This window comes from Ochotona princeps, chromosome 33 (assembly GCF_030435755.1).
Source record: "Ochotona princeps isolate mOchPri1 chromosome 33, mOchPri1.hap1, whole genome shotgun sequence".
In the NCBI taxonomy this organism is placed as follows: domain Eukaryota; kingdom Metazoa; phylum Chordata; class Mammalia; order Lagomorpha; family Ochotonidae; genus Ochotona; species Ochotona princeps.
The window spans coordinates 59,844-86,532 of NC_080864.1; the positions used below are offsets into that span (position 1 = coordinate 59,844).

At 42.6% G+C, this 26,689-nt stretch overlaps 1 protein-coding gene across 1 annotated transcript; it reads left to right on the forward strand.

Annotated features, from left to right (window-relative positions):
• Positions 1 to 682: 682 nt before the first annotated feature.
• Positions 683 to 22,515, forward strand: LOC101531382 (zinc finger protein 709). The gene is made up of 5 exons (XM_058657603.1): positions 683 to 855; positions 1,045 to 1,105; positions 1,387 to 2,126; positions 10,211 to 10,427; positions 22,023 to 22,515. The coding sequence occupies exons 1-5, from the start codon at positions 822 to 824 to the stop codon at positions 22,513 to 22,515; spliced, it is 1,545 nt and encodes a 514-aa protein (XP_058513586.1). The 5' UTR covers positions 683 to 821.
• The last annotated feature ends 4,174 nt before the right edge of the window (positions 22,516 to 26,689 follow it).

A 26,689-nucleotide genomic window follows, 5' to 3' on the forward strand; every position in this document is an offset into this window, starting at 1 on the left:
TGCAGTGCTGCTGCCATAGTGAGATATGCCATGTCTATGGGAGGTACTTGCAGGAAACTGAGGGGCTGTACAGAGTATAGCAGGATGCAGTAGGCAAGGCAGGATTGTATTTGTTTCATTTGTATGGAAGTTCTGCAAGGTGTTATGTATCCTGTCACTGGAAAATAGTAAGACTTGAACCATCATGGTAAAATATGGAAATAGTTTCTTGGTGGCTTTAAGTGAGGAATAAGTGTGGACAGAGATTCAGAGTTTCGGTAACCAAGTTATAAATGTTTGCAGACCAGAAAATATCAGACACATTTTTAAAAATATTTTTTTGTTTGTTTTATTGGAAAGTCAGATATAAAGACAGGAGGAGAAACAGAGAGGAAGATCTTCCATCCAATGATTCACCCTCCAAGTGAGCACAACGGCCAGAGCTGAGCCTATCTGAAGCCTGGAGCTTCCTCCAGGTCTCCCACTCAGGTGCAGGGTCCCAAGGCTTTGGGCCGTCCTCCACTGCTTTCCCAGGCCACAAGCAGGGAGCTGGATGGGAAGCAGGGCCGCTGGGATATAAACTGGTGCCCAAATGGGATCCTGGTGCATGCAAGGCAAGAACGTTAGCCACTAGGCTACTGCACCCAGCCCCAGATACATTCCTTTTTTTTTTTTTTAAGACTTGAGTATGGATTCTCAGTGCTGTCAGTTTCTTGCATGCTCATTTACACACTTGTGAAATGTTTTAGGACTCAGTGGCCTTTGAGGATGTGGCTGTGAACTTTACCCAAGAGGAATGGGTTTTGCTGGATCCTTCTCAGAAGAAACTGTACAGAGATGTGATGCAGGAAACCTTTACTAACCTGGTCTCTATAGGTAAGAATGAAGTTACTGCCTCAGTCAATGAGAGAACAAGTGTTTCCATGAGGTTCCAAGATTTGAAATATGGAAAGATAATACGTTGATACATAAATAAGACATGATAACCATTCATCATGGACCAAACGAAAAAATCCAGTAATTTTTCTGATAATTTCTAAACACTTTTCTGGATCTGCATTTTAGGGAACAAATGGGAGGACTTAAATGTTGAAGATCAGTACCAAAGCCTGGGGAGTGTTCCAAGGTGAGTTGTATTTGTAAATTTGCCAATTATGTTCTCAATGAAATAGATAGTATGCAAATAATTCTTATTATACCAAAAGAAACAATAGTAAGATGCTGCATGTTATTCTTGTCACTGTTTTTACAATAACTATGATCAAATACTCTTCCAGAGTATTCTTTACGTATGCTATCCCTGAAAATGGTAAAAACAGTTTCTTCTACTGACTGTGAAATTGACAATAATCATTAGTAATTATACAATTACTTAAAATCCATTAATTAAATTCTCATTTGTTACAGAAGTCATGTGGCAGAGAGACTCTGTGAAAAGAAAGGAAGTAGTCAATTTGGAGACACTTTCAGTCAGACTCCAATTCTGAAATTGAACAAGAAAACTCTTAGTGGAGCAAAACCATACGAATGCAATGTGTGTGGAAAAGCCTATATGTGCCATTCATCTCTTAATAGACACATGAAATCTCATACTGAGCACAAACCATATGGGCATAACAAATATGGAGAAAAGTCATATGAATGTAAGGAATGTGGGAAAACCTTTAACTTTCGAAGTTCGTTTCGAATCCATGAAAGGACTCACACTGGAGAGAAACCATACAAATGTAAGCACTGCGGTAAAGCTTTCAGTTGGCCCAGTTCCTTTCAGATTCACGAAAGAACTCACACTGGAGAGAAACCTTACGAATGTAAGGAATGTGGAAAAGCCTTCATTTATCACACCACCTTTCGGGGACACATGAGAGTACACACAGGCGAGAAACCGTATAAGTGTAAAGAATGTGGGAAAACCTTTAGTCACCCCAGTTCATTTCGAAACCATGAAAGAACACACAGTGGAGAGAAACCCTATGAGTGTAAACAATGCGGAAAAGCCTTCACATATTACCAAACTTTCCAAATACATGAAAGGACTCACACTGGGGAAAAGCCCTATCAGTGTAAACAGTGCGGGAAAGCTCTCAGTTGTCCCACATCCTTCCGAAGTCATGAAAGGATTCACACCGGAGAGAAACCCTACAAATGTAGAAAATGTGGTAAGGCCTTCAGTTTTCCTAGTTCATTTCGAAAACATGAAAGAATTCATACTGGAGAGAAGCCCTATGACTGTAAGGAATGCGGGAAGGCCTTCATTTCTCTCCCAAGCTTTCGAAGACACATGATAATGCACACTGGAAATGGGCCTTACAAATGCAAGGAATGCGGGAAAGCCTTTGATTGTCCCAGTTCATTCCAAATACATGAAAGGACCCACACTGGGGAGAAACCCTATGAATGTAAACAGTGTGGCAAAGCCTTCAGCTGTTCCAGTTCCTTTAGAATGCACGAAAGGACTCACACAGGAGAGAAACCTCATGAATGTAAGCAGTGCGGCAAGGCCTTCAGCTGTTCCAGTTCTGTACGAATACATGAAAGGACTCACACAGGGGAGAAACCCTATCAGTGTAAGCAATGCGGGAAAGCCTTCAGCTGTTCTAGTTCCTTTCGAATGCATGAGAGAATTCACACTGGAGAGAAACCTTATGAGTGTAAGCAGTGTGGTAAGGCCTTCAGTTTTTCCAGCTCCTTTCGAATGCACGAAAGGACCCACACCGGGGAGAAACCCTATGAATGTAAGCAGTGTGGCAAAGCTTTCAGCTGTTCCAGTTCCTTTCGAATGCACGAGAGGACTCACACAGGAGAGAAACCTTACGAGTGTAAGCAGTGTGGGAAAGCCTTCAGTTGTTCCAGTTCCATTCGAATACATGAAAGGACCCACACAGGGGAGAAGCCCTATGAATGTAAGCAGTGTGGCAAGGCCTTCACTTGTTCTAGCTCTGTTCGAATGCACGAAAGGACTCACTCTGGACAGAAACCCTATGAATGCACACAGTGCCATAAAGCCTTCAGTTGTGCCCGTTCCTTCCGCATCCACGAAAGGACGCACACTGGGGAGAAACCGTATGAATGCCAGCTGTGTGGTAAGACCTTCAAGTGTTCTCGATCCTTTAGAGTCCATGAAAGAACTCATGCTGGAGAGTAACTCTATAAATGTAAGCAATGTGGTAACGCCTCCAGTTCTCCCAGTGTACTTGGAAGCCATAAACTCAAACTGGAGAGCAACGTTTGGAATATAACCAGTGTGTTCAAGTCTTCCATTGGCCTGCATCCTGACCAAACTTTTGTTTTACTGGGTAGGAACAAAAATGAGAAAATACAGAAGTTTTCAATTTTAACAAATAATTTTGTGGTACTTCTTTTCCTGTGAACTTCAGACTCAAGGGGTAACTTCTGCTAGAGAGATACTGTGGGAAAGCCTGGTACACAGTGACTCATGTACATTCCATAAAAGGCATAAGATTAAAAAGTTGTAAATACATTATTCCTATAAGCTCATCATTTCTTCTTTAAGAAATGTAATTAGAATATGGATTTCTATCTACATTTGCAAACTTAACAGTGACATGAGAAGGTTCTAGAACCCTCATTAACCAGTAGTACACAGTTTAATAGGCAGTTTAATTTTTGGTTACATCATTTACTACAGTTTTTCTTTTCATCCTGAAGTTTGTTGGATTTATGGGTGGATTGAAGTGTATTTCTAATATGCAAGTAGATTGAATTTTTATGTAGTTTTTAAATTGTTCTGCAGGGAACCACTGTAAAATAGCACTGGTCATTACTGGGATTTTCCTTCCCACCTTGTCTGATACGTGCTCCATGTCCTTCACTCATGTATATTCGAGTTTTCTTTGTAACTGAAACAGTCTTATTTTGCGGAGGACATAGGATTTGTATTCTGTTTTCAGTGCTAGAAAATAGTTGTGATACATTTGTGATTATGCAAAATTGATCATATTCTCAATTTGACTTGCTTTGATCTTTTGCTCTTTGCTGTTTATCATTCCTTCTGGCTAGAACTTGGATAATAGAGAGTTGTTACGCAACAACCATAATAAACCATAATGGGAAATGTCTTTCTTGTATTGTGTCAACATGGGTGAATGTTGTGACCTGTGTTTTTCTATAGTATGTCTCTGTGGTTCCATGTTAGAATTCACTGATGGCTGCTTCCAGAGGAGTATAGAAGGTAGAAGTGAAGATAAGGTGTTAGACTCTGTAGCCACAATACATAAAAATAGAGAAGTACATAGGGTCTTCAGGGACGTCTATTTCCACTTCATCTTCCCAATTCTGCTTGAGCAGTGAAGAGTACAGTCATGTACCACTTAATAGTTCAGTCAGCAACCGACTACAGTGACAGTGGTGAGCTGAGAAATGGCCATTGCTTTGTGTTGCCATGGTGCAATGCATTCTTTGTGTGCTTGTGGTGTTGTTGGTGTCAAGAAAACTGGTAGTATTATAAAAATATACCATATACAGATATGTATAGTATGGAATATTTGACAATGATAATAAAGAACTATGTTATTTACTTATGTATTTCATATACTTACTGTGCAGGATGTTTTCTTATTTATAATGATGTTAACTGCAAAGCAGTTTCAGGCAGATTATTTCAGCAGGGATTTGTCATGGGTGATAACAGCTCTTTGCATAGTATTGGCCCTCAAGACTTTCTAGTGAGACAAGATGTGGCGGTAGAAGACCATCATGTAGCTGGTCTTGACCCTGTGTAATCCTAGGCTAATCTGTATTTCTTAATTTTAGCAAAAAAAAAAAAGTTTATAAACGTAAAAACACACACACCACTTTTCAAAGTAGATGACAGCTTATCAAGTAAAGATATAGAAAGCAATATTTTTGTGTGACTGTACATGTTTTAAATTGTTTTAAATTAAGAGATTCAAATGTCTGTAGAGTAAAAAAGTTACAGTAATCTCACTGAAGAAACACTTTTATAGATTTTGCATAAGCTACGTCTTCAATTTTATAAATGCACAGCAGTCAGCATAACATCCCAAGCTTCCCTGTTTACTAGCCTTTCCTGTGTTTCCTCAAGAAACTTTCAGTTCTGCAAGCTCCCTTCATGCCCAGTGACCTCTACAGATGTACCCTTTTTATCTTTGGTGGTTTTGTTTTTGCTTTTAGGATTTATCTATTCTTATTCAAAAGACAGATTGACAGGAGAGACAAAGATCACCCAATAACTGGCCTACTCCTTAAGTGGCCACAATGGCCAATACTGAGCCAATATCAAGCCAAGAGCCAGGAGCTTCCTCTGGGTCTCCCCCAAGTCTACAGGGTCCCAAGGCCTTGGCCCATGATCCTTTACTGCTCCCCCAGGCCAAAATTAGGAAGCTGGATTGGAAGTGGAGCAGCCAGGGCACAAACTAGCAAAGCAAAGATTTTAGCTACTAGGTTATTGTGCCAGGCTTTTTTTTTTAATCTTTTATACTTTATCTTTAATGTGCTTTTTTTTTTTTTTAAGATTTATTTATTTTTAGGGCCCAGCTGTGTGGCCTAGTGGCTAAAGTCCTCGCCTTGAACACGCCAGGATCCCATATGGGCGCTGGTTCTAATCCCAGCGGCTCCACGCCCATCCAGCTCCCTGCATGTGGCCTGGGAAAGCAGTCGAGGACGGCCCAATGCATTGGGACCCTGCACCCGTGTGGGAGACCCGGAAGAGATTCCAGGTTCCCGGCTTTGGATCGGTGCGCAGCGGCCGTTGTGGCTCACTTGGGGAGTGAATCATCGGACGGAAGATCTTTCTCTCTCTCCTCCTCTCTGTATATATCTTTCTCTCTCTCCTCCTCTCTGTATATCTGACTTTGTAATAAAATAAATGTTTAAAAAAAACAGAATATAAGCAAGAGCTAGAAACAATAATCCAAGGGAAAGATGGTCAGTTCACTTATAGTGTCAAAATAATCGCAAATTATTAAAATTATGGTAGTATAACATCCTTAATCACTGCTTATAATAAATATTGTAAAGTTTGAGAAAATTACGTTTATAATATTCATAGAGAAGGCCGTACTTTGCAGATTTTTTTATTTTTATTTATTTTGAGCATCCAGGTATAGCAGATAAAAGAACCATCTGCAATACAAGCATATTTAACAAGTGCCAATTCACGTCCTAGCTACTAAACTTCAAATTCTGTGCTCTGGCAAAGGCATAGGAAAAACCACCACAGCTGACCCAAGGCCCTGGCATGACGTCCCACTGACTACATCCTTGCATTTCAGGTGCTGCGATCAATGATGGGAACCAGTTCGTATCCCAGATGCTCCAATTCACCATTAAGCGAACTGTGACTTTGGAAAACCAGTATAGCCATCTCTTACATTTTGATATAATTTCTTTCATCTTTTCAGCTCTGCGTCTATTAAAGATTTTTCTCCAATGCACAGTGCATTACTTGACTTTTAAAAAGATTTAGTTTTATTTGAAACGAAAATTTTTAGCAAAAGAGAAGGAAAGACACAGAGACCAATCTTCCATTCACTCCCCAAATGGCAGAAACGTTTAGAACTAAGCTGATCAAAAGCTGGGAGCCAGGAACTTTTTTCTGGCCTCCAACATCAGTGCAGAAGCCACCTCCACTGTTTTCCCAGGCCATAAGCAGAGAGCTGGACTGAGACTGGAGCATGCAGAACATGAACTGATGTCCATATGGGGTGCTGGCACATGCAGGCAGAGGATTAGTAAAGCAAGGCCCACGTTACTTGATCTTATTTTTATTTTGAAACTCCCAAATGTAAGATTACCATTTTTATTTAAAAGGCAGGGGTAACAGACGTTTTTCATCCTCTGTTCGACATCTCAAATGTCTACAAAATGTAAACATATCCTGCTAAAAGCCAGAACTTAGGATCTCCTTCCAGGTCTCACACATGAACGACAGCCATATAAACAATTTGCCCACCATCCATCCCACCCCCCAACTCTGGCACACTGTTGGAAAAAATGAGTCAAAAATCCTGAGTAGGGCCCAGCGCCATGGCATAGCAGTTAAAGTCCTCGCCTTGAACGCGCCGGGATCCCATATGGGCACCGGTTCTAATCCCGGCTGCTCCACTTCCCATCCAGCTCCCTGCTTGTCCTGAGAAAGCAGTTGAGGATGGCCCAATGCATTGGAGCACTGCCCCGGGTGGGAGACCTGGAAGAGGTTCCTGGTTCCCAGCTTTGGATCGGCGCACCACCGGCCGTTGCACTCACTTGGGGAGTGAATCATCGGACAGAAGATCTTCCTCTCTGTCTCTCCTCCTCTCTGTATATCTGACTTTGTAATGAAAATAAATAAATCTTAAAAAAAAATCCTGAGTAATGACATAATATGGGAAGCAGGCAATCCATCAGTAACTTAACTTACTGTGCCAGAATACTATCCCAATCTTTGGCTTTAAAGTTTTGTCATAAATTGAATTTACCTCAGTGCAAAAAATGAAAGGGAGATTGGGCCCGGCACAATAGCACAGTGGTTAATGTCCTCACCTTGAACGCCCCGGCTGAGATACCATATGGGTGCTGGTTCTAATCCCAGCAGCCCCACTTCCCATCCAGCTCCCTGCCTGTGGCCTGGGATAGCAGTTGAGGGAGGCCCAAAGCCTTGGGACCCTGCACCCACGTGGGAGACCCTGAAGAGCTCCTGCTCCTGACTGGCTCAGCTCAGCTGATGTGGCCTCTTGGTGAGTGACCCAGAGGACAGAAGATCTTCCTCTCTGTCTCGTCTCCTCTCTGTATATATCTGCCTTTCCAATAAAAAATAAATAAATCTTTAAAAAATAAAAGGGAGATAGGGGGTGGGAGTCAGCCTTTGGCACTGATTGGAAATAATCTGGCTTATAAAAGGAATCTATTGAAGGCAACAGACTTCAGAACTTGTCAAACACAAGCCATATGTCCAAAATCATTAAGAAATAACCACAGATATGACAAGTCTACAACCTTCAGCAAACATTAAGGAAATCCCTGAGGGAATGAAATGGGACAGCTAGAAAGCTAGCTTAAGTGTAAGCTGGTAGGTACTGTCACCTGGTTTCTGCCATCCGCACCCACCACTCCTCCTGCGGGCAGTGTCATGTGGCCACTCTGCCATCCAGGCACATGCATGTTCTGGTCATGTGAATGGGCTCTTTCACACAGTACAGAGGGTAAACACATATTTCTCGATCTCTCCTTTCATTTCAGGCCTCACCAGCCCCGAACATGGCTCACATGTGTCTATGACCCCCGTTACCCTTTAAATAAGTTTTCGAATGAAAAAAGTACAAAGACCACACATTTTCCCTACTCATAGCAAAGGAAGAACAAATATAAACTGCACCTCAAAGGAAGAACATATATCCCAACTCTGCTACGCAGTAATACTTCCTCACATGAATTCTTTAGCACTTTGATTTTCAAAGATTTTCCCATATTCACTTTTCATTGTGCTCTCTATCAGTAATCTTGCTAATTCTTACTTTTCAGTCAATACACTGGTATTTTTTATTTCTGTGAATATAGTGATGTCTGTTGAATTCTCTTCACAAAAAATGGCATATATATTGGTACTCAAAATGTCTTTTACCGGGCTTCTGGAGCTGGTTAATGCTAACTTTGTGTTAATTATAGCAATGTACCAACAGTCACCTTTTGTTTTTTTAGAATGTTTAACAATCTTTTTGCTAACAGTTCTCTCACCCACTTTTCCCCATTCCTCAAATCTTCCCACCCTAATCAGTGGTCTACAAGCCACTCATCCTTAATTGTGAAAACATCATAAAAAAAATTTGAAAAAGTTAAACATAGTTGTTTTTTTTTTATTCATTGATTACATTGTATTATGTGATACAGTTTCGTTGGAACTGGGACTCACCCCAGTCACATAGTTTTAAAAGGTCTTGGAATACAAGAATTTGTGTAAAAATGTTTTCCCACATTCATTGTGAATTTGCTGACGTGTAACAGCAGACGATCTCAAGTTAAAGGCTCTGCCGTATTAATTGCACGCAAAGTCTCTTCCCCTGTGTGAACTCCCTGGTGCGCAATGAGAGATGACCTCCGGTTAAAGGCTTTTTCGCACTTATTACATTCATAAGGCTTCTCCCCTGAGTGGATTTTTTCATGTCTAATGACAGATGCCCTCCGATTAAAGGCTTTGCCACACTCACTACAAGTATAAGGTTTCTCCCCCGTGTGAATTATCTGATGTCTAATGAGATCTGAATTTGCCCAAAAGACTTTATCACATTCACTACATGTATACGATTTCTGCCTTGTGTGAATTCTCTTATGATTAATGAGAGATGACCTCCGGTTATAGGCTTTTCCACACTCACTACATGTAAATGGTTTCTCCCCTGTGTGAGTTATCTGGTGTTTAATGAGCTCTGATTTATCCCAAAAGGCTTTTTCACACTGACTACATGCATAAGGTTTCTCCCCTGTGTGAATTCTCTGATGCGAAATGAGATTTGATCTCCGGTTAAAGGTTTTCCCACACACACTGCATGTGTAAGGTCTCTCCTCTGTGTGAATTCTCTGATGTTTAATGAGATCTGAGTGCCATGTAAAGGTTTTTCCACATGCTCCACATTCATAAGGTATATTCCCAGAGTGGATTCTCTGATGTGCAATGAGATATGACCTCTGATTAAAGGCTTTTCCACACTCACTACATACATAAGGTTTCTCCCCTGAGTGGATTCTCTGATGTGTAATGAGATCTGACATTTTCCCCAAAACATTACCACACTCCTCAGATGCACAAGGATTTTCCCTTGTGTGAATTCGCAGATGCCTAATGAGAGATGACTTATGATTAAAGACTTTTCCACACTCTATACATTCATAAGGTTTCTCCCCGGTGTGAATTTTCTTATGTGTAGTGAGATGTGATCGCTGGTTAAAGACTTTTCCACACTCTTTACATGCATAAGGTCTTTCCCCTGTGTGAATTCTCTGATGTCTAATGAATTCTGACCATTTCTGGAAAGGTTTTTTACAATAGCCACATATATGTTGACTTTTTGTTGTATTCACTGAAGGATCTGTTTGGTAAATAAAATATTTCTCACTCAGGAAATGCTCAAGGTATTTTTCTTGAGGATATGTTTGCTGATGCTTGCCAATGTAGGGATTTTTGGGGAAAGTTTTCTTTTCAACCTGAATTTTTTCTCCTACCATGTCACGTGGCTTATCACAGCTGTTTCTGATGCAAAGTTTCTTCTGTGTAAAGTAGATCTTCTTCCTGCTAAAGGTTTTCTCTGTCCTGCTATGTTCAAAAGACTGCTGAACAGTGTGCCTCCTCACATGCTGCCTGAGATTGCTCCTGCACGGAAGTCTGCTGCCAGGTACATTCAACGCATCCTGTTGTTTCTCAAACGGCATCTCATCAGGATTCCTAGAAAAAAAACCACATCCAAAATAAATTATATTCCTCAAATTTCTTTTCTGTGCAAGTTCCCATTCATATCATCAGTTTCAAATACGGCCAGATCTTCAATTAAGTATCTTAAACAACTTCTGTTAGAATTTTGTTTGTTAAAAACTTTTAAGCCTTTTGAGAGTGATATATTGTTCTCATGATCACAACTTACCTGAAGCTTATTTCTTGACTTTCCTGATTATCACCAAGCAGCTCATCCTTTCTGTGGGAATCTGAAATGAGAAACTATATTGATCAGTCAGATTTAAGTATTTCTTTTCAAACATGCATTTAAAGCCAATATTTATTGCTTTGCTAATGAATCAGACATTAACATACCAGTAAAATGTTTTTGGTTACAAATATTGCCTGTTTTTTTCTATTCATGTGTTTTCACACTAACAGTTCTTCCACTACTCAATTACACTTTTAATTACTGCCAATCTGTATTTTAAGTGAGGGAGCAGGGATGATGTGATACATACATTTAATTCAATGCTTGGAATGCTTTGCAAACCATAACTGTGCCACTTCAAAGAGTCAGCTAGTCTGTTTCAAATACAACTTTCTGCTAATGTATTCTAAGATGGTTCAAGTGCTTCAGAGCAAGTGACACAGATGAAAGATTAATCTGTAGTTCTATATTTTTTACTTCAGGCTGGCCTAATTGTAACTGCTGAAGGTAACTGTAGAATAAACATGTGCATGAAAGACAACAGTCTCAACTAATGTGTCCCTCTATTCCTGCCACTCTGCCTTTCACTTGAATTAAAACAAGCACGCACTTCAACACAAAGCCAAAATATTCACCCCTCTCTAACAGTAAATGGAGTGCTCTTCCTCAGGCAACCCTTCTCCCACCCTTCCCCTCATCAGAAAGCCTCTCCGTAGATTTTATTATTATTAGAATGTTGTTTCTGGCTTCTCTGTTGATTCCTCAGCTTTGAAGAGGGAAAAATTTCCTGGATCATTACCTTGTAGGTATGAGTGGGACATGTGTCTGTTCTCTGTTGAAGTCCACAGATTAAGTACCTAGGGATGCCTCATGTTCCTTCTTCCATCTCCTTTTTTCTAGACTCTATGCTAATAAATGTCCCCAACCTCCTAAGGAACCTGGTATCTTCACCTTTGCAGCACCCTGAAGATAATGCCCCAATACACCACCACGAGTATGGTATCCATAGTGGTATAAGAACAATGGTCCTACAACTCAAGTTGTGTTCACCTATTTTGAAAGGTGCATTCCACCTCACAGTGCAATCAACAACCTCTTTATTTTCCTATAACTTCCTGGCATGAAAAGATCCTGATAAACTGAAGCCTTAAAAGCCATTGATTTTTGTGTTGGAGTATGAGCTGCCTCTAATTTTCAGAGAATTCTAAATTTCCTTGTATCATTTGTTTGTAATTAGATTTTAAAGAGATGCAGTAGGTGTCACAGTACATTAAAAACTGCTAATAGGGCCCGGCGGCGTGGTCTAGCGGCTAAAGTCCTCGCCTTGAAAGCCCCGGGATCCCATATGGGCACCGGTTCTAATCCCCGCAGTTCCACTTCCCATCCAGCTCCCTGCTTGTGGCCTGGGAAAGCAGTTGAGGACGGCCCAATGCTTTGGGACACTGCACCCGCGTGGGAGACCCGGAAGAGGTTCCAGGTTCCCGGCATCGGATCGGCGCGCATCGGCCCGTTGCGGCTCACTTGGGGAGTGAATCATCGGACGGAAGATCTTCCTCTCTGTCTCTCCTCCTCTGTGTATATCTGGCTGTAATAAAATGAATAAATCTTTAAAAAAAAAAAAAAAAAACTGCTAATAACACAGGTGATGTGTATTTCAGTACTGTATTTTGAGGCACTTCTAATCCAGATCCTTATTCTTTTATCAGAAAAAGCAGTGGAAGACGGCCAAAGTGCTTGCCAGCTATCAAGAAAATCAGATGTGATTTTATCCCAAACAACGTTCAATGTATTGTGTATTCCACTGTTCAAGAGAGACAAAGAATGAGAGACAGAGAGATACACAGAACCCTCTGCTGGCTAACTTTGTGAGTGCTTGAAAAGCTCATCATTTCCTTTATTTGCTACTTCACGTGACAGAGATGCAGAAAAATAACAAAATGATCCATAATGACCAATCAATCATTTACTAGCTCTCAAACATATGCAACTGCATGGACTGTATCTACCAAATAGAGAAATATAATTCTAACACCTCAGGTAAAATAAGACAGTGCCTCTCTGCTGGCCATTCACAAGCACTGAAATAATCAATCATTGGAAAAATAATCTGAAGGAAAAACGTGTGAATGTAGGCTGAGGAACAAATGAGAAATTCCGGAATACATCTACCCTAGGAAATAACCATTGTAATCAGAGAGTGCTTTAATAGTTGGCATAAATCTGAGAAAATATCCTCTAAGAGTACAGAAATCTGACACAATATGACCTAAGAGGAGAAAAACTGGAACATACAAACACACATGTACATAAATATACACATATGATTCTTGGAGACTGTAGAACGCCTGTGTCTGACGCATGACATCAGCTGTCCTTACGGATGAAACTTAAAAAACAGAAAAAACATTGAACTAGAATTCTATCACCATTTCCTGAGCCACCTTTCGGCCAACCTGCTGCCCAGCATGTGCTCACTTACCTGAAAGCTGACAGTGTCCAGATTTTTCCACTGGCCATAGCATTTCTCCTTGCTCCAACTTGAAGATCACAGTAGGCGCGGTCATTTCACACCCTGTGAATGGGAAATTATGCTAGATGCTTGTGAAATCACTACCCGGGGGACATACACACAGCAGAAAAGCTGGGTTCCGGGATCTGTGCCACAAAAGGGCTAACACGAATGATTTACTGGAGGGCAGATACATTCTTTATAGACTCAAACATTGGAATTACCAGGCTCTAAACTTTATAAACCGGTCTTTCTTTCGTCAACTAAGAAGGCAGTCTGCTTGGGCATGACAGATGTTCACTCACCCACGGACAGCAGATTGCGATAGGTCTCAAGCATCACCTCCCTGTACAGGGTCCTCTGGGCACTGTCCATGTGCCGCCATTCCTCCTGGGTGAAGTCCACAGCCACGTCTTCAAATGACACCAGCACCTATAACGGCACACTTCCCCTCAGCTCCGGCTCACACACACACTGAGACTGCACCCTCCCGATCATATTTAATTGGCATCTTCTATGCATGCAGTCTACATCGCAATCTATATGACAATATAAGGTAAAAACAAAATGAAGATTTTGTCCTGTATTCAGTTTGTAATGCCAAAAGTACAATAGAATATTTCTTCTTATTCTGTCACTGATTGTTTAACGATTCTGAAATGAGTTCACTGTGCAACTTGCAGACATAAACATATGACATGAAGAGCATGGTAGATGAGATAAAGAAGACACATGATTAATAGTGGTCTAGGTAAAATAAAAGTTGAATAACTTTTTTGAGGTTTTAAAAATTTGTTTTTATAATGATTTTTTTAAAATTGCAGGGTCAGATATACAGAGAGAAGGAGAGACAGAAAGATCTTCCACTTGTTGGTTCACTCTCCAAGTGGCCACAATGGCCGGAGCTGAGCCAAACCAAAGCCTGGAGCCAGAAGCCTCTTCCAAATCTCCCACATGAAAATCCTTTCTGCATCATGTATGTACCAGTAGATACAAGGACTAATGGCAGGCCTGGTGGAAGTTATTGGGGGTTGTTCCAATAGGTTGCAGTTCCTGTTGGTGTGTACACAAGGGCCAATTGTATAGTCGGCTGTGCTGTACTGGGTTGCAGAAGCCACTAGTTTGAGTAAGAGATGGGGCTAGAAATAGAACTGACCGACCAATTGCAATTACCAGTGTGTGTAGACTTATGTGCAGACCGGCAGAGCCAGATCCCATACTGACAAGCACACACGAGTCAGGTCTCGGATCACCTCAGACAACATTTCTTTGGAGATCCCCCCAACGGAACAGCTAAGACTCAGAACGTCAACCATGTGGAGAACTGCAGGACTGATGGACTGACCACGGAGTGCATGTGTCAGAACCGAGCCTCCTCACTGGAAAAGACCAAGCAGCGACAGCATCCCCAGACACACATGGAGGCTATGGTAGTTCATTGGAACCTACAGAGGAAATATGGTTTGGTAGCAGACAGAGGAGGGCAGAATAAATAGACCAACTACCCCAGCCAAGCACTGACAGCAACTATCTGGGCAAATGTATACTCTAAGGAGGACTCTGTAAGTCAATGGGCCTGGAAGGGCTTCCTCGTCCTTATTTGGCGAGACTGACAGCATTCTAGAAGTATCAAAACCACTTAAGCAGAACTCTCAGAACATGCTCCACAACAGGGACCCTGCGGTAACGACAGGCGGCCATTCCCCATCCTCGGGCACTGAGGTGGTTGGGAGACTGTGTGTGGCTTCTCCCCCTTCATCTTCCCTCTTCCCCCAATTACAGAAGGAAGATAAAGAAAATTTGGGAACAATGGTCTCATCCACTTTCCCCTAACCCTTGATCCTTCCCAACTATGTAAACATCATTAAAAATAAACATTTTTAAATCCTTTCTATTTTCTTTTACTTTTCAAGGAATGACCTTCTTTCTTTCGGCTTATTTTCATTTGAAAGGCACAGTTACAACAGACAGAAGAGAGACAGACAAAGAGAAGGAGAGAGAAATCTTCCATCCACTGGCTCATTCCCAAAGGGGCCGCAATGATTGCCAGAGCTCAGCATATCTGAAGCCGGGAGCCTAGAAATTTGGATCAGTGAGACAGACAGCAGTTCAGAACTACTGAGTTCTTGAAAGCACTTGAGCAGAACCCTCAGAGCATGCTCCATACTGGGGATGTTAGAATGACATCAGGTGGCCGTACTCCTCCCCAGGTATCGATGCGGTTGGGAGGCTAGATAGACCTTTTCCTCTTATCTCCCCCACTTCATCAAGACATAGAAGAGGGCCCGGCGCGGTGGCCTAGTGGCCAAAGTCCTTGCCCTTAACATGCCAGAATCCCGTATGGGTGCCAGCTCTAATCCTGGCTGCTCTTCTTCCCATCCAGCTCCCTGCCTGTGGCCTGGGAAAGTCGGGGAGGACGGCCCAAAGCCTTGGGACCCTGCACCCACATGGGACACACCAGGAAGAAGTTCCTGACTTCTAGCTTCATATCAGCTCAGCGCCGGCCACTGCGGTTACTTAGGGAGTGAATCATTGGATGGAAGATCATCCTCTCCGCCTTTCCTCCTCTCTGTATAGCTGACTTTGCAATAAAAATAAATCTTTTTTAAAAAAGACATAGGAAGGAAAAAAAAGAAAAAAGAAACTGTGGAAACAGTGGTCTCACTCACTCTCCCCTAACCCTCGACCCTCCCCACCCTAATGACGTATGTGAACATCATCAAAAAAAAATTGTAAAAGAATGTCATTCTTCACCATTTCTTTGGCAAAGCTGTAAAACAAAGTGACAAAACTATATTTGCATGAATATTGATATAAATGCTGTTTTTTTCACTTTCACTTATTTTTTGTTCTTCTCATTCTTTATACGATGGAGTGATATTTGTATGTCTTCGTTCAGCTCATTCTGTCCCGCATCCTACTCTCTATACCCATTCTGATGGAATTCATAGAACTGGATTGTTTTCATTGCTGAATGCTATTCCTTGGTACACACACACCACATTTTCTTTACTCATTCATCGGGTGATGGGCACCTGGATTCACTACACACCTTGGATAATATGAACGGCACTGCTATAGACAGTACGGTTCTAGGTTGGATACAAAGTGTGTGTGCATACCTCGAAGCACACACGTACCAAGGGGATTACTCAGTCATATAAATTTAACGCTCTCCTTCCACAGTGACTGAATTAATCTACAATCGCTCAACATTGTGAAAAAGTGCCTCTTTTCCAACATCATCATCAACATTTTTTTTTTTAAAGATTTATTTTATTTTTATTACAAAGTCAGATATACAGAGGAGGCTAGAGAGGAAGTGGAGCTGCCGGGATTAGAACAGCGACCATATGGGATCCCGGCACATTCAAGGCGAGGACTTTAGCCACTAGGCCACGCCACCAGGCCCAATCATCATCAGCATTTGTTACCTTTTGTCTTCTAAATAATAACAGCCATTCTGACAGGGTTGAGGTGACAGCTCATGTTGAGTTAATTTACATATCCCTAATGGCTACTTAGGTTGAGCAGATCTGTTTTGATAACCATATACTGGGGTCCTTTCATCATTTTATCACTAGATTGGAGATACAAACCTATGCTGTTGGAAAGCACTCCATTAATATGAGACAATAAATCCAATGTTCAGAGCCTGGAGCTAGAGCCTAGCGGCTAAACCTTTGCCTTGCAGCCCTAGGATTCCACATGATATCAGCTTGTATCCCTGCTGCTTCACTTCCATTCCAATGTCCTCCTGTGACCTGGGAAAACAGTGAAGTGTAGAAGGACATGCACAATCTTTGCTATTGTGGGAGACACTAGCCAGTTGAATCACCCTTGAAGGCACCAGGAACAATTGATAAGGTTTAGATGAAGAATCTGCCAGAGGAACTAGCTGTGTATTGGGGAACTTCACCTTGCTGTTGAGATGTAAATGGATCAAGCTCCTCCTCCCTGGATGCCTACCTGACAACCTTCCTTTAAAAGTCTGGTGCTGTTAATAAACTTTGGCTATTGACCATCAGTCAGAGTTCACGTGTGTTATTATCAGCTCTGTGCACCAAGTCCATCACTGCACGACAGTGAAGGATGGCCCAAGGCCTTGAGACCTAGACCCACGTGGGAGACCAAGAAAAAGCTTCTGACTCCTGGCTTCGGATTGGCAGAGCTCTGACTGTTGCGGCTACTTGGAAGTAAATCAGGGGACAGAAGATCTTTCCTTCTGTATCTCCTACCCTCTATATATCTGCCTTTCCAATAAAAATCAAACAAAGCTGAAAAAAAAAAATACGAAGTACAATCACTGGGACCAGTGTGTTGGCATACTAAGCTAATCCTATACCTGTGGTACCAGCACCCCATATTGGCAGTGGTTCATGTCCTGATCCCTCCACTTCTGATACAGCTTCCTGCATGTGGCTGGGGAAAGGAACAGAAGATAAGAGGACAGACTAAATCCTTGGGAAAACACTTCAGGTTCCTGGCTTTCGATTGGCTCAGCTCTTGTCATCACAGCCTTTGGGAGAGTAAATGTACAGATGGAAGATCGATCTATTTCTGGAACTACAAATCCATCAGGGGGAGATGAAGGAGCTGAGTGCACTGGTGGACAAGGGAGCTCTTCACAGCCCAGGAACACCTGGGTTTGTGACTAACCTCGGAGTGCCAAGCAGCAGACCAAATTCCCTGGTGCTGTCCCCTTTCAGCCTCCCTCTGGTTAAACATAACAGGAGAGCATCCCTGGCCTCAACATATCTTTTCTTCTTGCTTTTCATGAGTTACAAGTAATGAATCAAACCATATTAAGATTCTGTGCTAACATCTTCTCCCTTTTTTTGTTTATTTTGCTAACATAAGAAAACCTATCCTGAGAATTGCTAGCTTAACACAAGATAAGGATTAATGAAAGCTGTGCATGACACCCGGGTCCTTTCAGGGTATAAAAGGCTGTGTATTATTAGACAAAGCGCATCATCCTGAAAGCGTGGATGAAGGCCACAGTGTAGATTTAAAAAAATCATTTCTCAGTTAAGCATCTTCGCATTGTCTGTTCAGTTAATAATGATAAGGGGCCAGCCTAGTGGTTTACCACATTATGCCACTGGCATCCCACATGGGCAATGGTTCATGTCCTGAATGCTCCATTTCTGATCCAGCTTCCTGCTAATGGGCCTGGAAAGCAAGTGGAGGGTGACTGTGTCCCTGTGCACAAGTGGGACACCTGGCTGAAACTCCCAGTACATGGCTTCAGACTGGCTCACCTCTGGCCAATCTGGACTTTGGGGGAAGGAACTAGCAGACAGTAGATCTGACTTTCCCTCTGTCTCCTTGGCACTGCCTTTCAAATTCATAAATAAATCGTTAAAAAGAATCTGCAACAGGAAATGACATTACAGCATATCAGGTTAAGCGACCTCCCGCTTCACTCCCAATCCTGCTCTCTACTAATGTGTGCTGGAAAACAGCGGAAGATTGTCCAAGAGCTTAGGTAGGCGCCTTCTACGGAGGACCCAGAACCTCCCCGTTCTCCTCTCTGACTGGTCCAGTTCTGAGCTTTGTGGGCCAGCTGATACAGGCATTCTGTCTCTGTTTCTCCCCTCCTCTTTCTGCCACTCAATCTTCAAAAATAAATAAATGTATAAATAATTAAGTAATCATTCATGAAAGAGCATGCAGCTGGTTCAGTTTCCCACAATTCCTGGAGCAGCTCATCAATGTAACACAGCCTCCAAATGGTATTGTGAACCACACTATTTCACTAATTTCAAAAAAGCAAAAACTGGAAACTTAATAACTACTTTGTTTAACACTGAGGAAATCTTACCACTGTAAAATGTTGAGTTTGTTTCTAGGTTCATACTAAAGTGCTTTCATGATCTCATCTATTTCAGACTTGATATCCCAAAATAATTAATGAATTCTTAGCTTCAATTTGAATCATGGCATCAGAAAGCCTGGAGAGAGAGTTACAATCAGGTTTCACAGCTCCAATGCCTTAGTCATTTTTACCACAACTTGTTTTTCCTTTTCCAATTGAAAAACCTTCAAAACTCCTAAAACGCAATGCAAAACAAGCTGAGAAACAACTTACCGAAGGAGTGTTCATGTTCTCTGGCTTTGGAGACATTTTGTGAGCCTCAGGGCTCCACCTGGAAGGGAAGGTGAATGGAGAGAGTTATGAGAGAACTGGTCTTGCTCGTTCCTAGTCTCCACTATGCTGAGCAATGTCAGGGCAGAAATGGACACAGGATACCAGACACATTGGCTGGAGAAACAAAACCAGTAAGCTTCCCTGGGCAGGAATAACACCTTACAGATGAGAGTAGCTAGGAAGACCTCCTTGAAAGAGTACCAGCAATTTCACGAACTTTATAGTGACCAAACTCAAGTTATCCTTAGCTTACCCAAACACTTAGTTACTACTTATTTTGAAGTAAAATTTCAAGTTACTGTCAAGCAATAACTTATTATTTCAAAGACTGCTCCTCACACAAATTGCAACATATAATAGAAAAAAAAAAACTACCAGTTAAACTGTGCTACAGAAAATACTTGAGTGGTAGTAAGTATTTTCCCATTTCTACAGACATATTGTGCAGGACTTTCGTTAGAACACAACTTACAGGGCCTGGCGGTGTGGTCTAGTGGCTAAAGTCCTCGCCTTGAACGCGCCCCAGGATCCCATATGGGCGCCAGTTCTAATCCCGGCGGCTCCACTTCCCATCCAGCTCCCTGCTTGTGGCCTGGGAAAGCAGCCGAGGGCGGCCCAAAGCTTTGGGACCCTGCACCCGTGTGGGAGAACCGGAGGAAGTTCCTGGTTCCTGGCTTTGGATCGGCATAGCACCGGCCATTGCGGTCACTTGGGGAGTGAATCATCGGATGGAAGATCTTCCGCCCTATCCTCCTCTCTACATATCTGACTTTGTGATAAAAATAAACAAATCTTAAAAAAAAAAAAAGATTAACAAAAAAATAAAAAACAAATAAATCTTAAAAGAAAGAACACAATTTACTGTTACATACTGAAATTTTGCAGAATGTAGACATCTTTCTATCAGAGTAATTTTGTCCAATTTGCATAGAAGAAATGAATACAAACTTTATTGTATACAGCTTTCTAGTCATTGCTCCAGGTGACATACCTCCCAGTTCCCAATGACACCTGACTCTGCCATTTTATTTGCTTTATTTAGCTCATGGGTTATTCGTGAATATGACATCAAGTAATTTAAAAGTATTTTCCTAGACTTCAGCTCCTGCCTGGGGCTTGTATCTGGAGGCAAGAGCCAGAGCAAACCATTAGACTCAGAGGACTGAATGTTGTGATGTGAGAAATTAGGCTGCTGCTTGCAGCAGATCACACTGAAATCCCAATGGCTGGCTTTTGTCTCTTAGCTATTCAACATTTCCAATGCTGTCTCCTGCTAACGTGCCTGAAACACAGTGGTGGATGGATAAGTACTTAAGCTCCCAGAACCTCCTAAAAGACCTAGATGGAAGGCCTGTTGGATTTAGTATGGAACAGCCCTGACATCTAGGGGTCCTATCAACCAGTGGATGGAATCTCTCTCTCCTTGCTGGAAGATCTACCTTTTAAATGAATACTTTATTTATAAAAAATGATCACAAAGAAAAATATTATACGTAAACTACATATTTTAGGTTGATCTGTATGTTATCAAATGAAGATATACATTGGTCATTAGAGAAATTTTTACTTTTTTTTTTTAAACAGAAAGTCAGATTAACAAGGGGAAAGAGAAATAGAGGAAAAATATCAACTACTGGTTCACTCTACAAGAGGCTGCAATGGCCGAACCAACACCAATCCAAATACAGGAGTTTCTTCCAGGTCTCCCACGCAGGTGCAGGGTCCCAAGGTTTGGGCTGTGCTCTACTGCTTTCCCAGGCCACAGGCAGGGAGCTGGGTGGGAAGTGGAGCAGCCGGGATGACAACTAGCACCAATATCGGATCCTGGCACAAGCAAGGTTAGGAACTTTAGCCACTAGGCCACCATGCCAGGCCCGGAAAATTGTAATCACATTTCAAGTTCAAAAAAGAAACTTCACACAGATTTCTATGATATGTGTTTACATGAATTGTGTGCTTTAGTGTGGCTTATTCATGCTTAGAAATGTAATCACCAGGAACTGGGGTAGAGCCTAGCGGCTAAAGTCCTCACCTGACACATGAAGAGATCCCACATGGGTGCGAGCTCACGCTCTGGCTGCCTCGCTTCCCATCCAGCTCCCTGCTTGCGGCCTGGGAAAGCAGTGGAGGACAGCCCAAGATTTTGGGACCCTGCACCCACTTGAGAGACCCAGGAGAAGCCCCTGGCTCCTGGCTTCAGAACGGATCAGATCCAGCCATTGCAGACACTTGGGGATTTAATTAGCAGATGGAAGATTTTTCTGTCTCCCTTTCTCTCTGTAAATCTGACTTTCCAATAAAGAAATCAATCTTTAAAAAAAATCTGTAATGTGATTTACATATTTTAAAATAATGGAAAATGGACTCATGCTAAAACTTGCAGCATTTCTGACTGTTAAGAATGGATAATTAATATTGAGAAAAGCCACATTTAGACCTGTCATACTGAAACAATCCAGACAAAATACTGGTAGAGGAAACAAGAGACCTGTTCCAGTGGAGTCTTTTCCCAAATTTTTTTTTCAGGCCTTGGCAATGCGGGAAGCGTTCTGCACATTTAGAGACGTATTCCCAGGCTCACTGCTCTCTACGGGACCTGACTGACCCCTCCACATCTCACGGGGGCATTTCTTCCCCATGATGAGAACTTACACAGAGGGAAACAGTGGGACCACAGGAGAAGCCATCAGAAGTCAGTTCAGGCAACTGGCGGGAAGCCACGTCGGCTCAGCCCTCTGCGCTCCCCTCACTTCTCCACAAGGGCGCTCTGCCAACCACCCCTCAGGCTGGGGGCGAAGCCGCGAGGCCACAGCACCGCTCTCCCACCCCCGGAGTCCCTGCGCCGCTGTCCCTACACACCACAAACCCGACGCGGACCCCGCAGGCCCGGGGTGAGGGCTGCAGCTCTGGGCCGCACACGCCGTGCCCACGGACACGAGGACCCACACCCACTGGCCTCCCAGGACTCGCCCACTCCCGCCGCGCCACCGGGACACACGGGAGGCCTGAGGGTCGCAGGGCCCGCGGGCCTGACGGCACGGCCGCACACACTCACCGCTCCCCGGCTGCTGCCGAGCCCGGTGTCCTTCCGACGGCTCCCGCGGGGCAGCGAGCGCACAGGGCGGCCGGGCCCCCGGGGCCTCTCCCGGACACACGGCCAGCGAGCTGCCGACGGAGCCCGGCGCGTCTGTGACGACAGAGCAGCCGCAGCCAATCGGCGCGCGCTGGGCTTAGGGGCTGTACCTCGGGTTCGGGGCGGGGCTTCGCCTCAGGCCTGAAGCGGCCGCGTCTTCTGCAGCTCGAGCCTTTGCCCGGCAGGGGGCGCAGTGGCCTCAGCGCGTTCCCGCGCGGGCCGCCTTCCCTCCCCCGCTCCGGATCTGTGTGAAGGCTTGGAGGCCACTAAGGCGTGATCACTAGTTACCGAATGTTCACTGCGTTCGGGGACTTTCCTTAGTATTGGCTTTTGTGTGTGTGTGTGTTACATCATTAGACTTTTAAAATATAGAATTGAAGAATATTTGAAGATATGGCATAAATTAGCCTTTTACATCCCATTTCTCTTACTGATGTTAATTTTCTAGTCTGTATTTTGTATTTTAATCGTTGGCCAAATCTGTTTCTTATTGGTGTGACATAACTGAATGATTTATATTAATCTGCTACCCAGAAATATTAATTCTATCATGAGCTTAAGTTTGGTTTTCCATTGTGTAGGGTTATCTGTAAATAGGGTCATCAGTATACATGACAGTTCTGTTGCTTAAGAGCTGATGACTATGTGTAAAATTTACTTTTCTTGTTGACTTTCTCAATTATAAGTCCAGCACAATGTCTGACAAAGTTCAAAGAGAAAGTCTTGTCCAGTCCACTCACAGTAAAAACTCGCTGCTTTAAATGTTAGCAATGCTGTTTTTCAAAGATTTATTATTGGAAAGTCAGATATGCAGAGAGGAGAGACAGATCTTCCATCGCTAGTTCATTTCCCAAGTGACCACAACGGCCAAAGCTGAGCCGATCCGTAGTCAGGAGTCAGGAGCTTCTTCCGGGTCTCCCACGCAGGTACAGGGTCCCAAGGCTTTGGGCCGTCCTCCACTGCTTTCCCAGGCCACAGGCAGGGAGCTGGGTGGGAAGTGGGGCCAGCTGGATTAGAACCTGCGCCTTTATGGGATCCCAGCAGGTGCAAGGCGGGACTTTAGCCACTAGGCTACCTTGCTGGGCAGTAATGCTGATCATTATAGATTCATTGCAGTCTGTTTTAATTATAATAAGGAAATCCTATTATCTATTAACCTGCTAATCGTTTCTTTTTCCGATTATAAGCTGTATTTTAACATACAGCTTTTTAATACTTAATGTCATTGTATTTGTCTTCCATATAAATTTCATACATGATTGATTTTTAAATGTTAGCCATCTTTGCAATTCTGAACATCCCATTTGTTTCTTGTTTTCTGTTTCTGTTGTCATCCCACCAATAATATTTGCTTAAAATCTTTAGGGTTTTTTGGAGGCCTGGCACAGCAGCCTAGCGGTAAAGTCCTCATCTTGAATGCACCAGGATCCCACATGGGTACCAGTTCATGTCTCAGTGAACCCACTTCCAATCCAGCTCCCTGCCTGTGGCCTGGGAAAGCAATTAAGGACGGCCCAAAGCCTTGGGAACCTGCACCAGTTTGGGAGACCAAGAAGAAGCTCCTAGCTCCTGGCTCTGGATCGAGACAGCACCGGCCGTTGCAGTCACTTGGGGAGTGAATCATCGGACGGAAGCTCTTCCTCTCTGTCTCTCCTCCTCTCTGTATATCTGACTTTGTAATGAATATAAAAAAATAAATCTATGAGGATCTTGATCCCATTTGTTTAAAATCTCCATGGGAAGAGCTGGAATGGCACAGTGAGGCTGCTGCTTGCCGTGTTGGCATCACTTATGACTTATATCCTGACTGCGCTCTTCCAGTCCAGCTCCCTGACACTGTGCCTAGGGAAGCAACAGTTGAGTGTTTGGGACCTACATTCATGTTGGAAAGCCCAGTGAAGTTCCCGTCTTCAGTCTGGCCCAACCTCAGCTGTCATTGGTGAAGTGCGCGGATGGATGGAAGACATGTGTCCCTCTTTCTTTTAACTCCCAAATAAATAAACGCAATGAGATAACTTAAAGGTATTTGCTCAGCAAATGTAAGACACAGGATTTGTTAATACACAAATTAAGAGCATCTGATATTTCTGACAAATACACACAGCAGCACTGCTTCATAAAAAATGCAGATTTTACTCCTATACAACAGGACAGAGATGAACTATATGTGTTGGGAGTATTTAGCAGTAATTAAGCATACCCACAATTCTGTGAACAGGAAAACTCTGGGAGCAAGCAGTCATCCTACAATGCATTAGAATGAACTCTCCTGGTTCTGCTTCACCCTTGTAGGTGTCACTGTAGAATCAACAACACAGAATTACTAAGTTATTAACAACAGAGCTATACAAATTAGATCTCCTAGTAGTACAACCTAAACAAAGACACAGCTTCAGAGAATATTCCACTAAACATTTCTATGATATCTCAAGTTAGCTCCTTAGTAGGCATGAGGCCAATATAAAATGCAACAGGAGTCTGTAAATATTTATGTAGAAATCTGCACATCTTGGCCCCGCTCTGTAGTCTAGTGGCCAAAGTCCTTCTCCTGCATGCGCCGGGATTCAATATGGTTGCCAGTTCTAATCCTGATGGCCCCCACTTCCCTGCTTGTGACCTGGTGGCCACACAAGTTCCCTGCTTCTGACCTGGGTAAGCAGTAGAGGATGGCCAAAGCTTTGGGAACCTGAAGCCATGTGGGAGACTCGGAAAAGCTCCTGGCTCCTGGCTCCTGATCAGCTCAGCTCTGGCTGTTGTGGCAACTTGGGAAGTGAAATCAGTAGATGGAAGATCTTCCTCTCTGTCTCTACTTTTTGTATATACCTGACTTTCCAAGAAAAATTAAAAATTTTTTTTTCAGACAGAAAAGTTTATTTGCAAAGGGACCAGGTGAGCAGGGAAGGGAGAGGGAAGGGGAAGCACCTCCGGAAAGGAAGCCGGGAGGTGGGGTGCCTCTCCAAACAGAAGGGAGAGAGACACGCAGAAAAACAAACAAATCTTAAAAAAAAAAAAAGAAACCTGCACTACTTGAAAATAAGAGTCAAATTGTTGATTAATAAGAGTCAAATACTCTTGATTTGGCAGAGGGGTAAACAGGAAAATTGACAGGAAGCAGTTATGTACCAAGAGCCTATACCTTGGCTTGGTTCTGGTATCTAATTTAATTTTTAAAAATTGAATTTTAAAAAATTTAAATAGGATCACATTTTCCTCTGAGTTTTTATTTTTAATGTTTATCTGAGCAACAGAGACAGACATATCTCCCATGCACTGTCTCATTCCCTAAATTCTCACAGTAGCCAGAGAGATGAGGCCCAATCTCAGAATTCAGTTTCCTAGATGGGTGGAAGGGATCCAATTATTTGATCCATTATTTGCTACTTTCCCACATTCTTTACGTTTATTTCTCTCCAATTGGTACTGTTAGGTGTACACATTAGCAGGAAACTACAAGAAATGACTGTTAAAACTCAATGCCAAGCACTTGTCCATCTTCACTTTTGACAAGAAAAATCTTATGGTTATTAGCTTATTGGTGAATTTTAACACAGAACCATAAAGGGAAGATATTCTAGAAAATGAAGAAGGTTATGTCCAACTCTGGATTGTCATCTTACCACAAATGTCTTTCCTTAATTCAAAGTCTATTATGTAAATCTCAATAGAAGACAAAATATGAAAATCCATGATCTATGGTAAACTATTAAAAATTCTGATAACTATGTATACCCACCACTTTATGCCAGCAATAGAAACAAAGATAGGGATAAGGCTGTATGTCCTAGAAACTGAGGAAGTAGTAATTATTTTCACAATAAAGGAGAATTATTTTTATTTTTAAGATTTATTTATTTATGTATATTGGCAAGTCAGATATACAGAGAAAAGGAGAGACAGGAAGATTTTCTGTCTGCTGATTTAGTCCCCAAGTGACTGCAACGGCCAGAGCTGAGCTAATTTGAAGCCAGGAGCCAGGAGCTTCTTCCGGGTCTCCCACTTGGGCAAAAGGTCCCCAGGCTTTAGGCCATTCCCAACTGCCCTCCCAGGCCACAAGCAGGGAGCTGGATGGGAAGTGGGGCCATTGGGACACGAACTGGTGCCCATATGGTATCTTGGCGCATGCAAGGCAAGGACTTTAGCCGCTAGGCTACTGTGCCCAGAATTATTTAAAACCATTCATTCAGTGCCTCCCATATACTCTCCTTAGGGAAAGCTCAAAAATTATCACTCATTTTTTTTCCGAGAGAATAAAAAGAATCATATATTAAGTCTAATTGTTTATTAGATTTACACTTCAATCAGCAATGGCTTTAAAATAA

Excerpts from the sequence above, each read along its gene's own strand:
- LOC101531382 (XM_058657603.1), top strand. The coding sequence starts at position 822 with ATGCAGGAAACCTTTACTAACCTGGTCTCTATAG. Across the intron at positions 1,106-1,386 it reads AGCCTGGGGAGTGTTCCAAG|AAGTCATGTGGCAGAGAGAC; the intron begins GTGAGTTGTATT and ends CATTTGTTACAG. Across the intron at positions 2,127-10,210 it reads CGGAGAGAAACCCTACAAAT|TAGATCTTCTTCCTGCTAAA; the intron begins GTAGAAAATGTG and ends TTCTGTGTAAAG.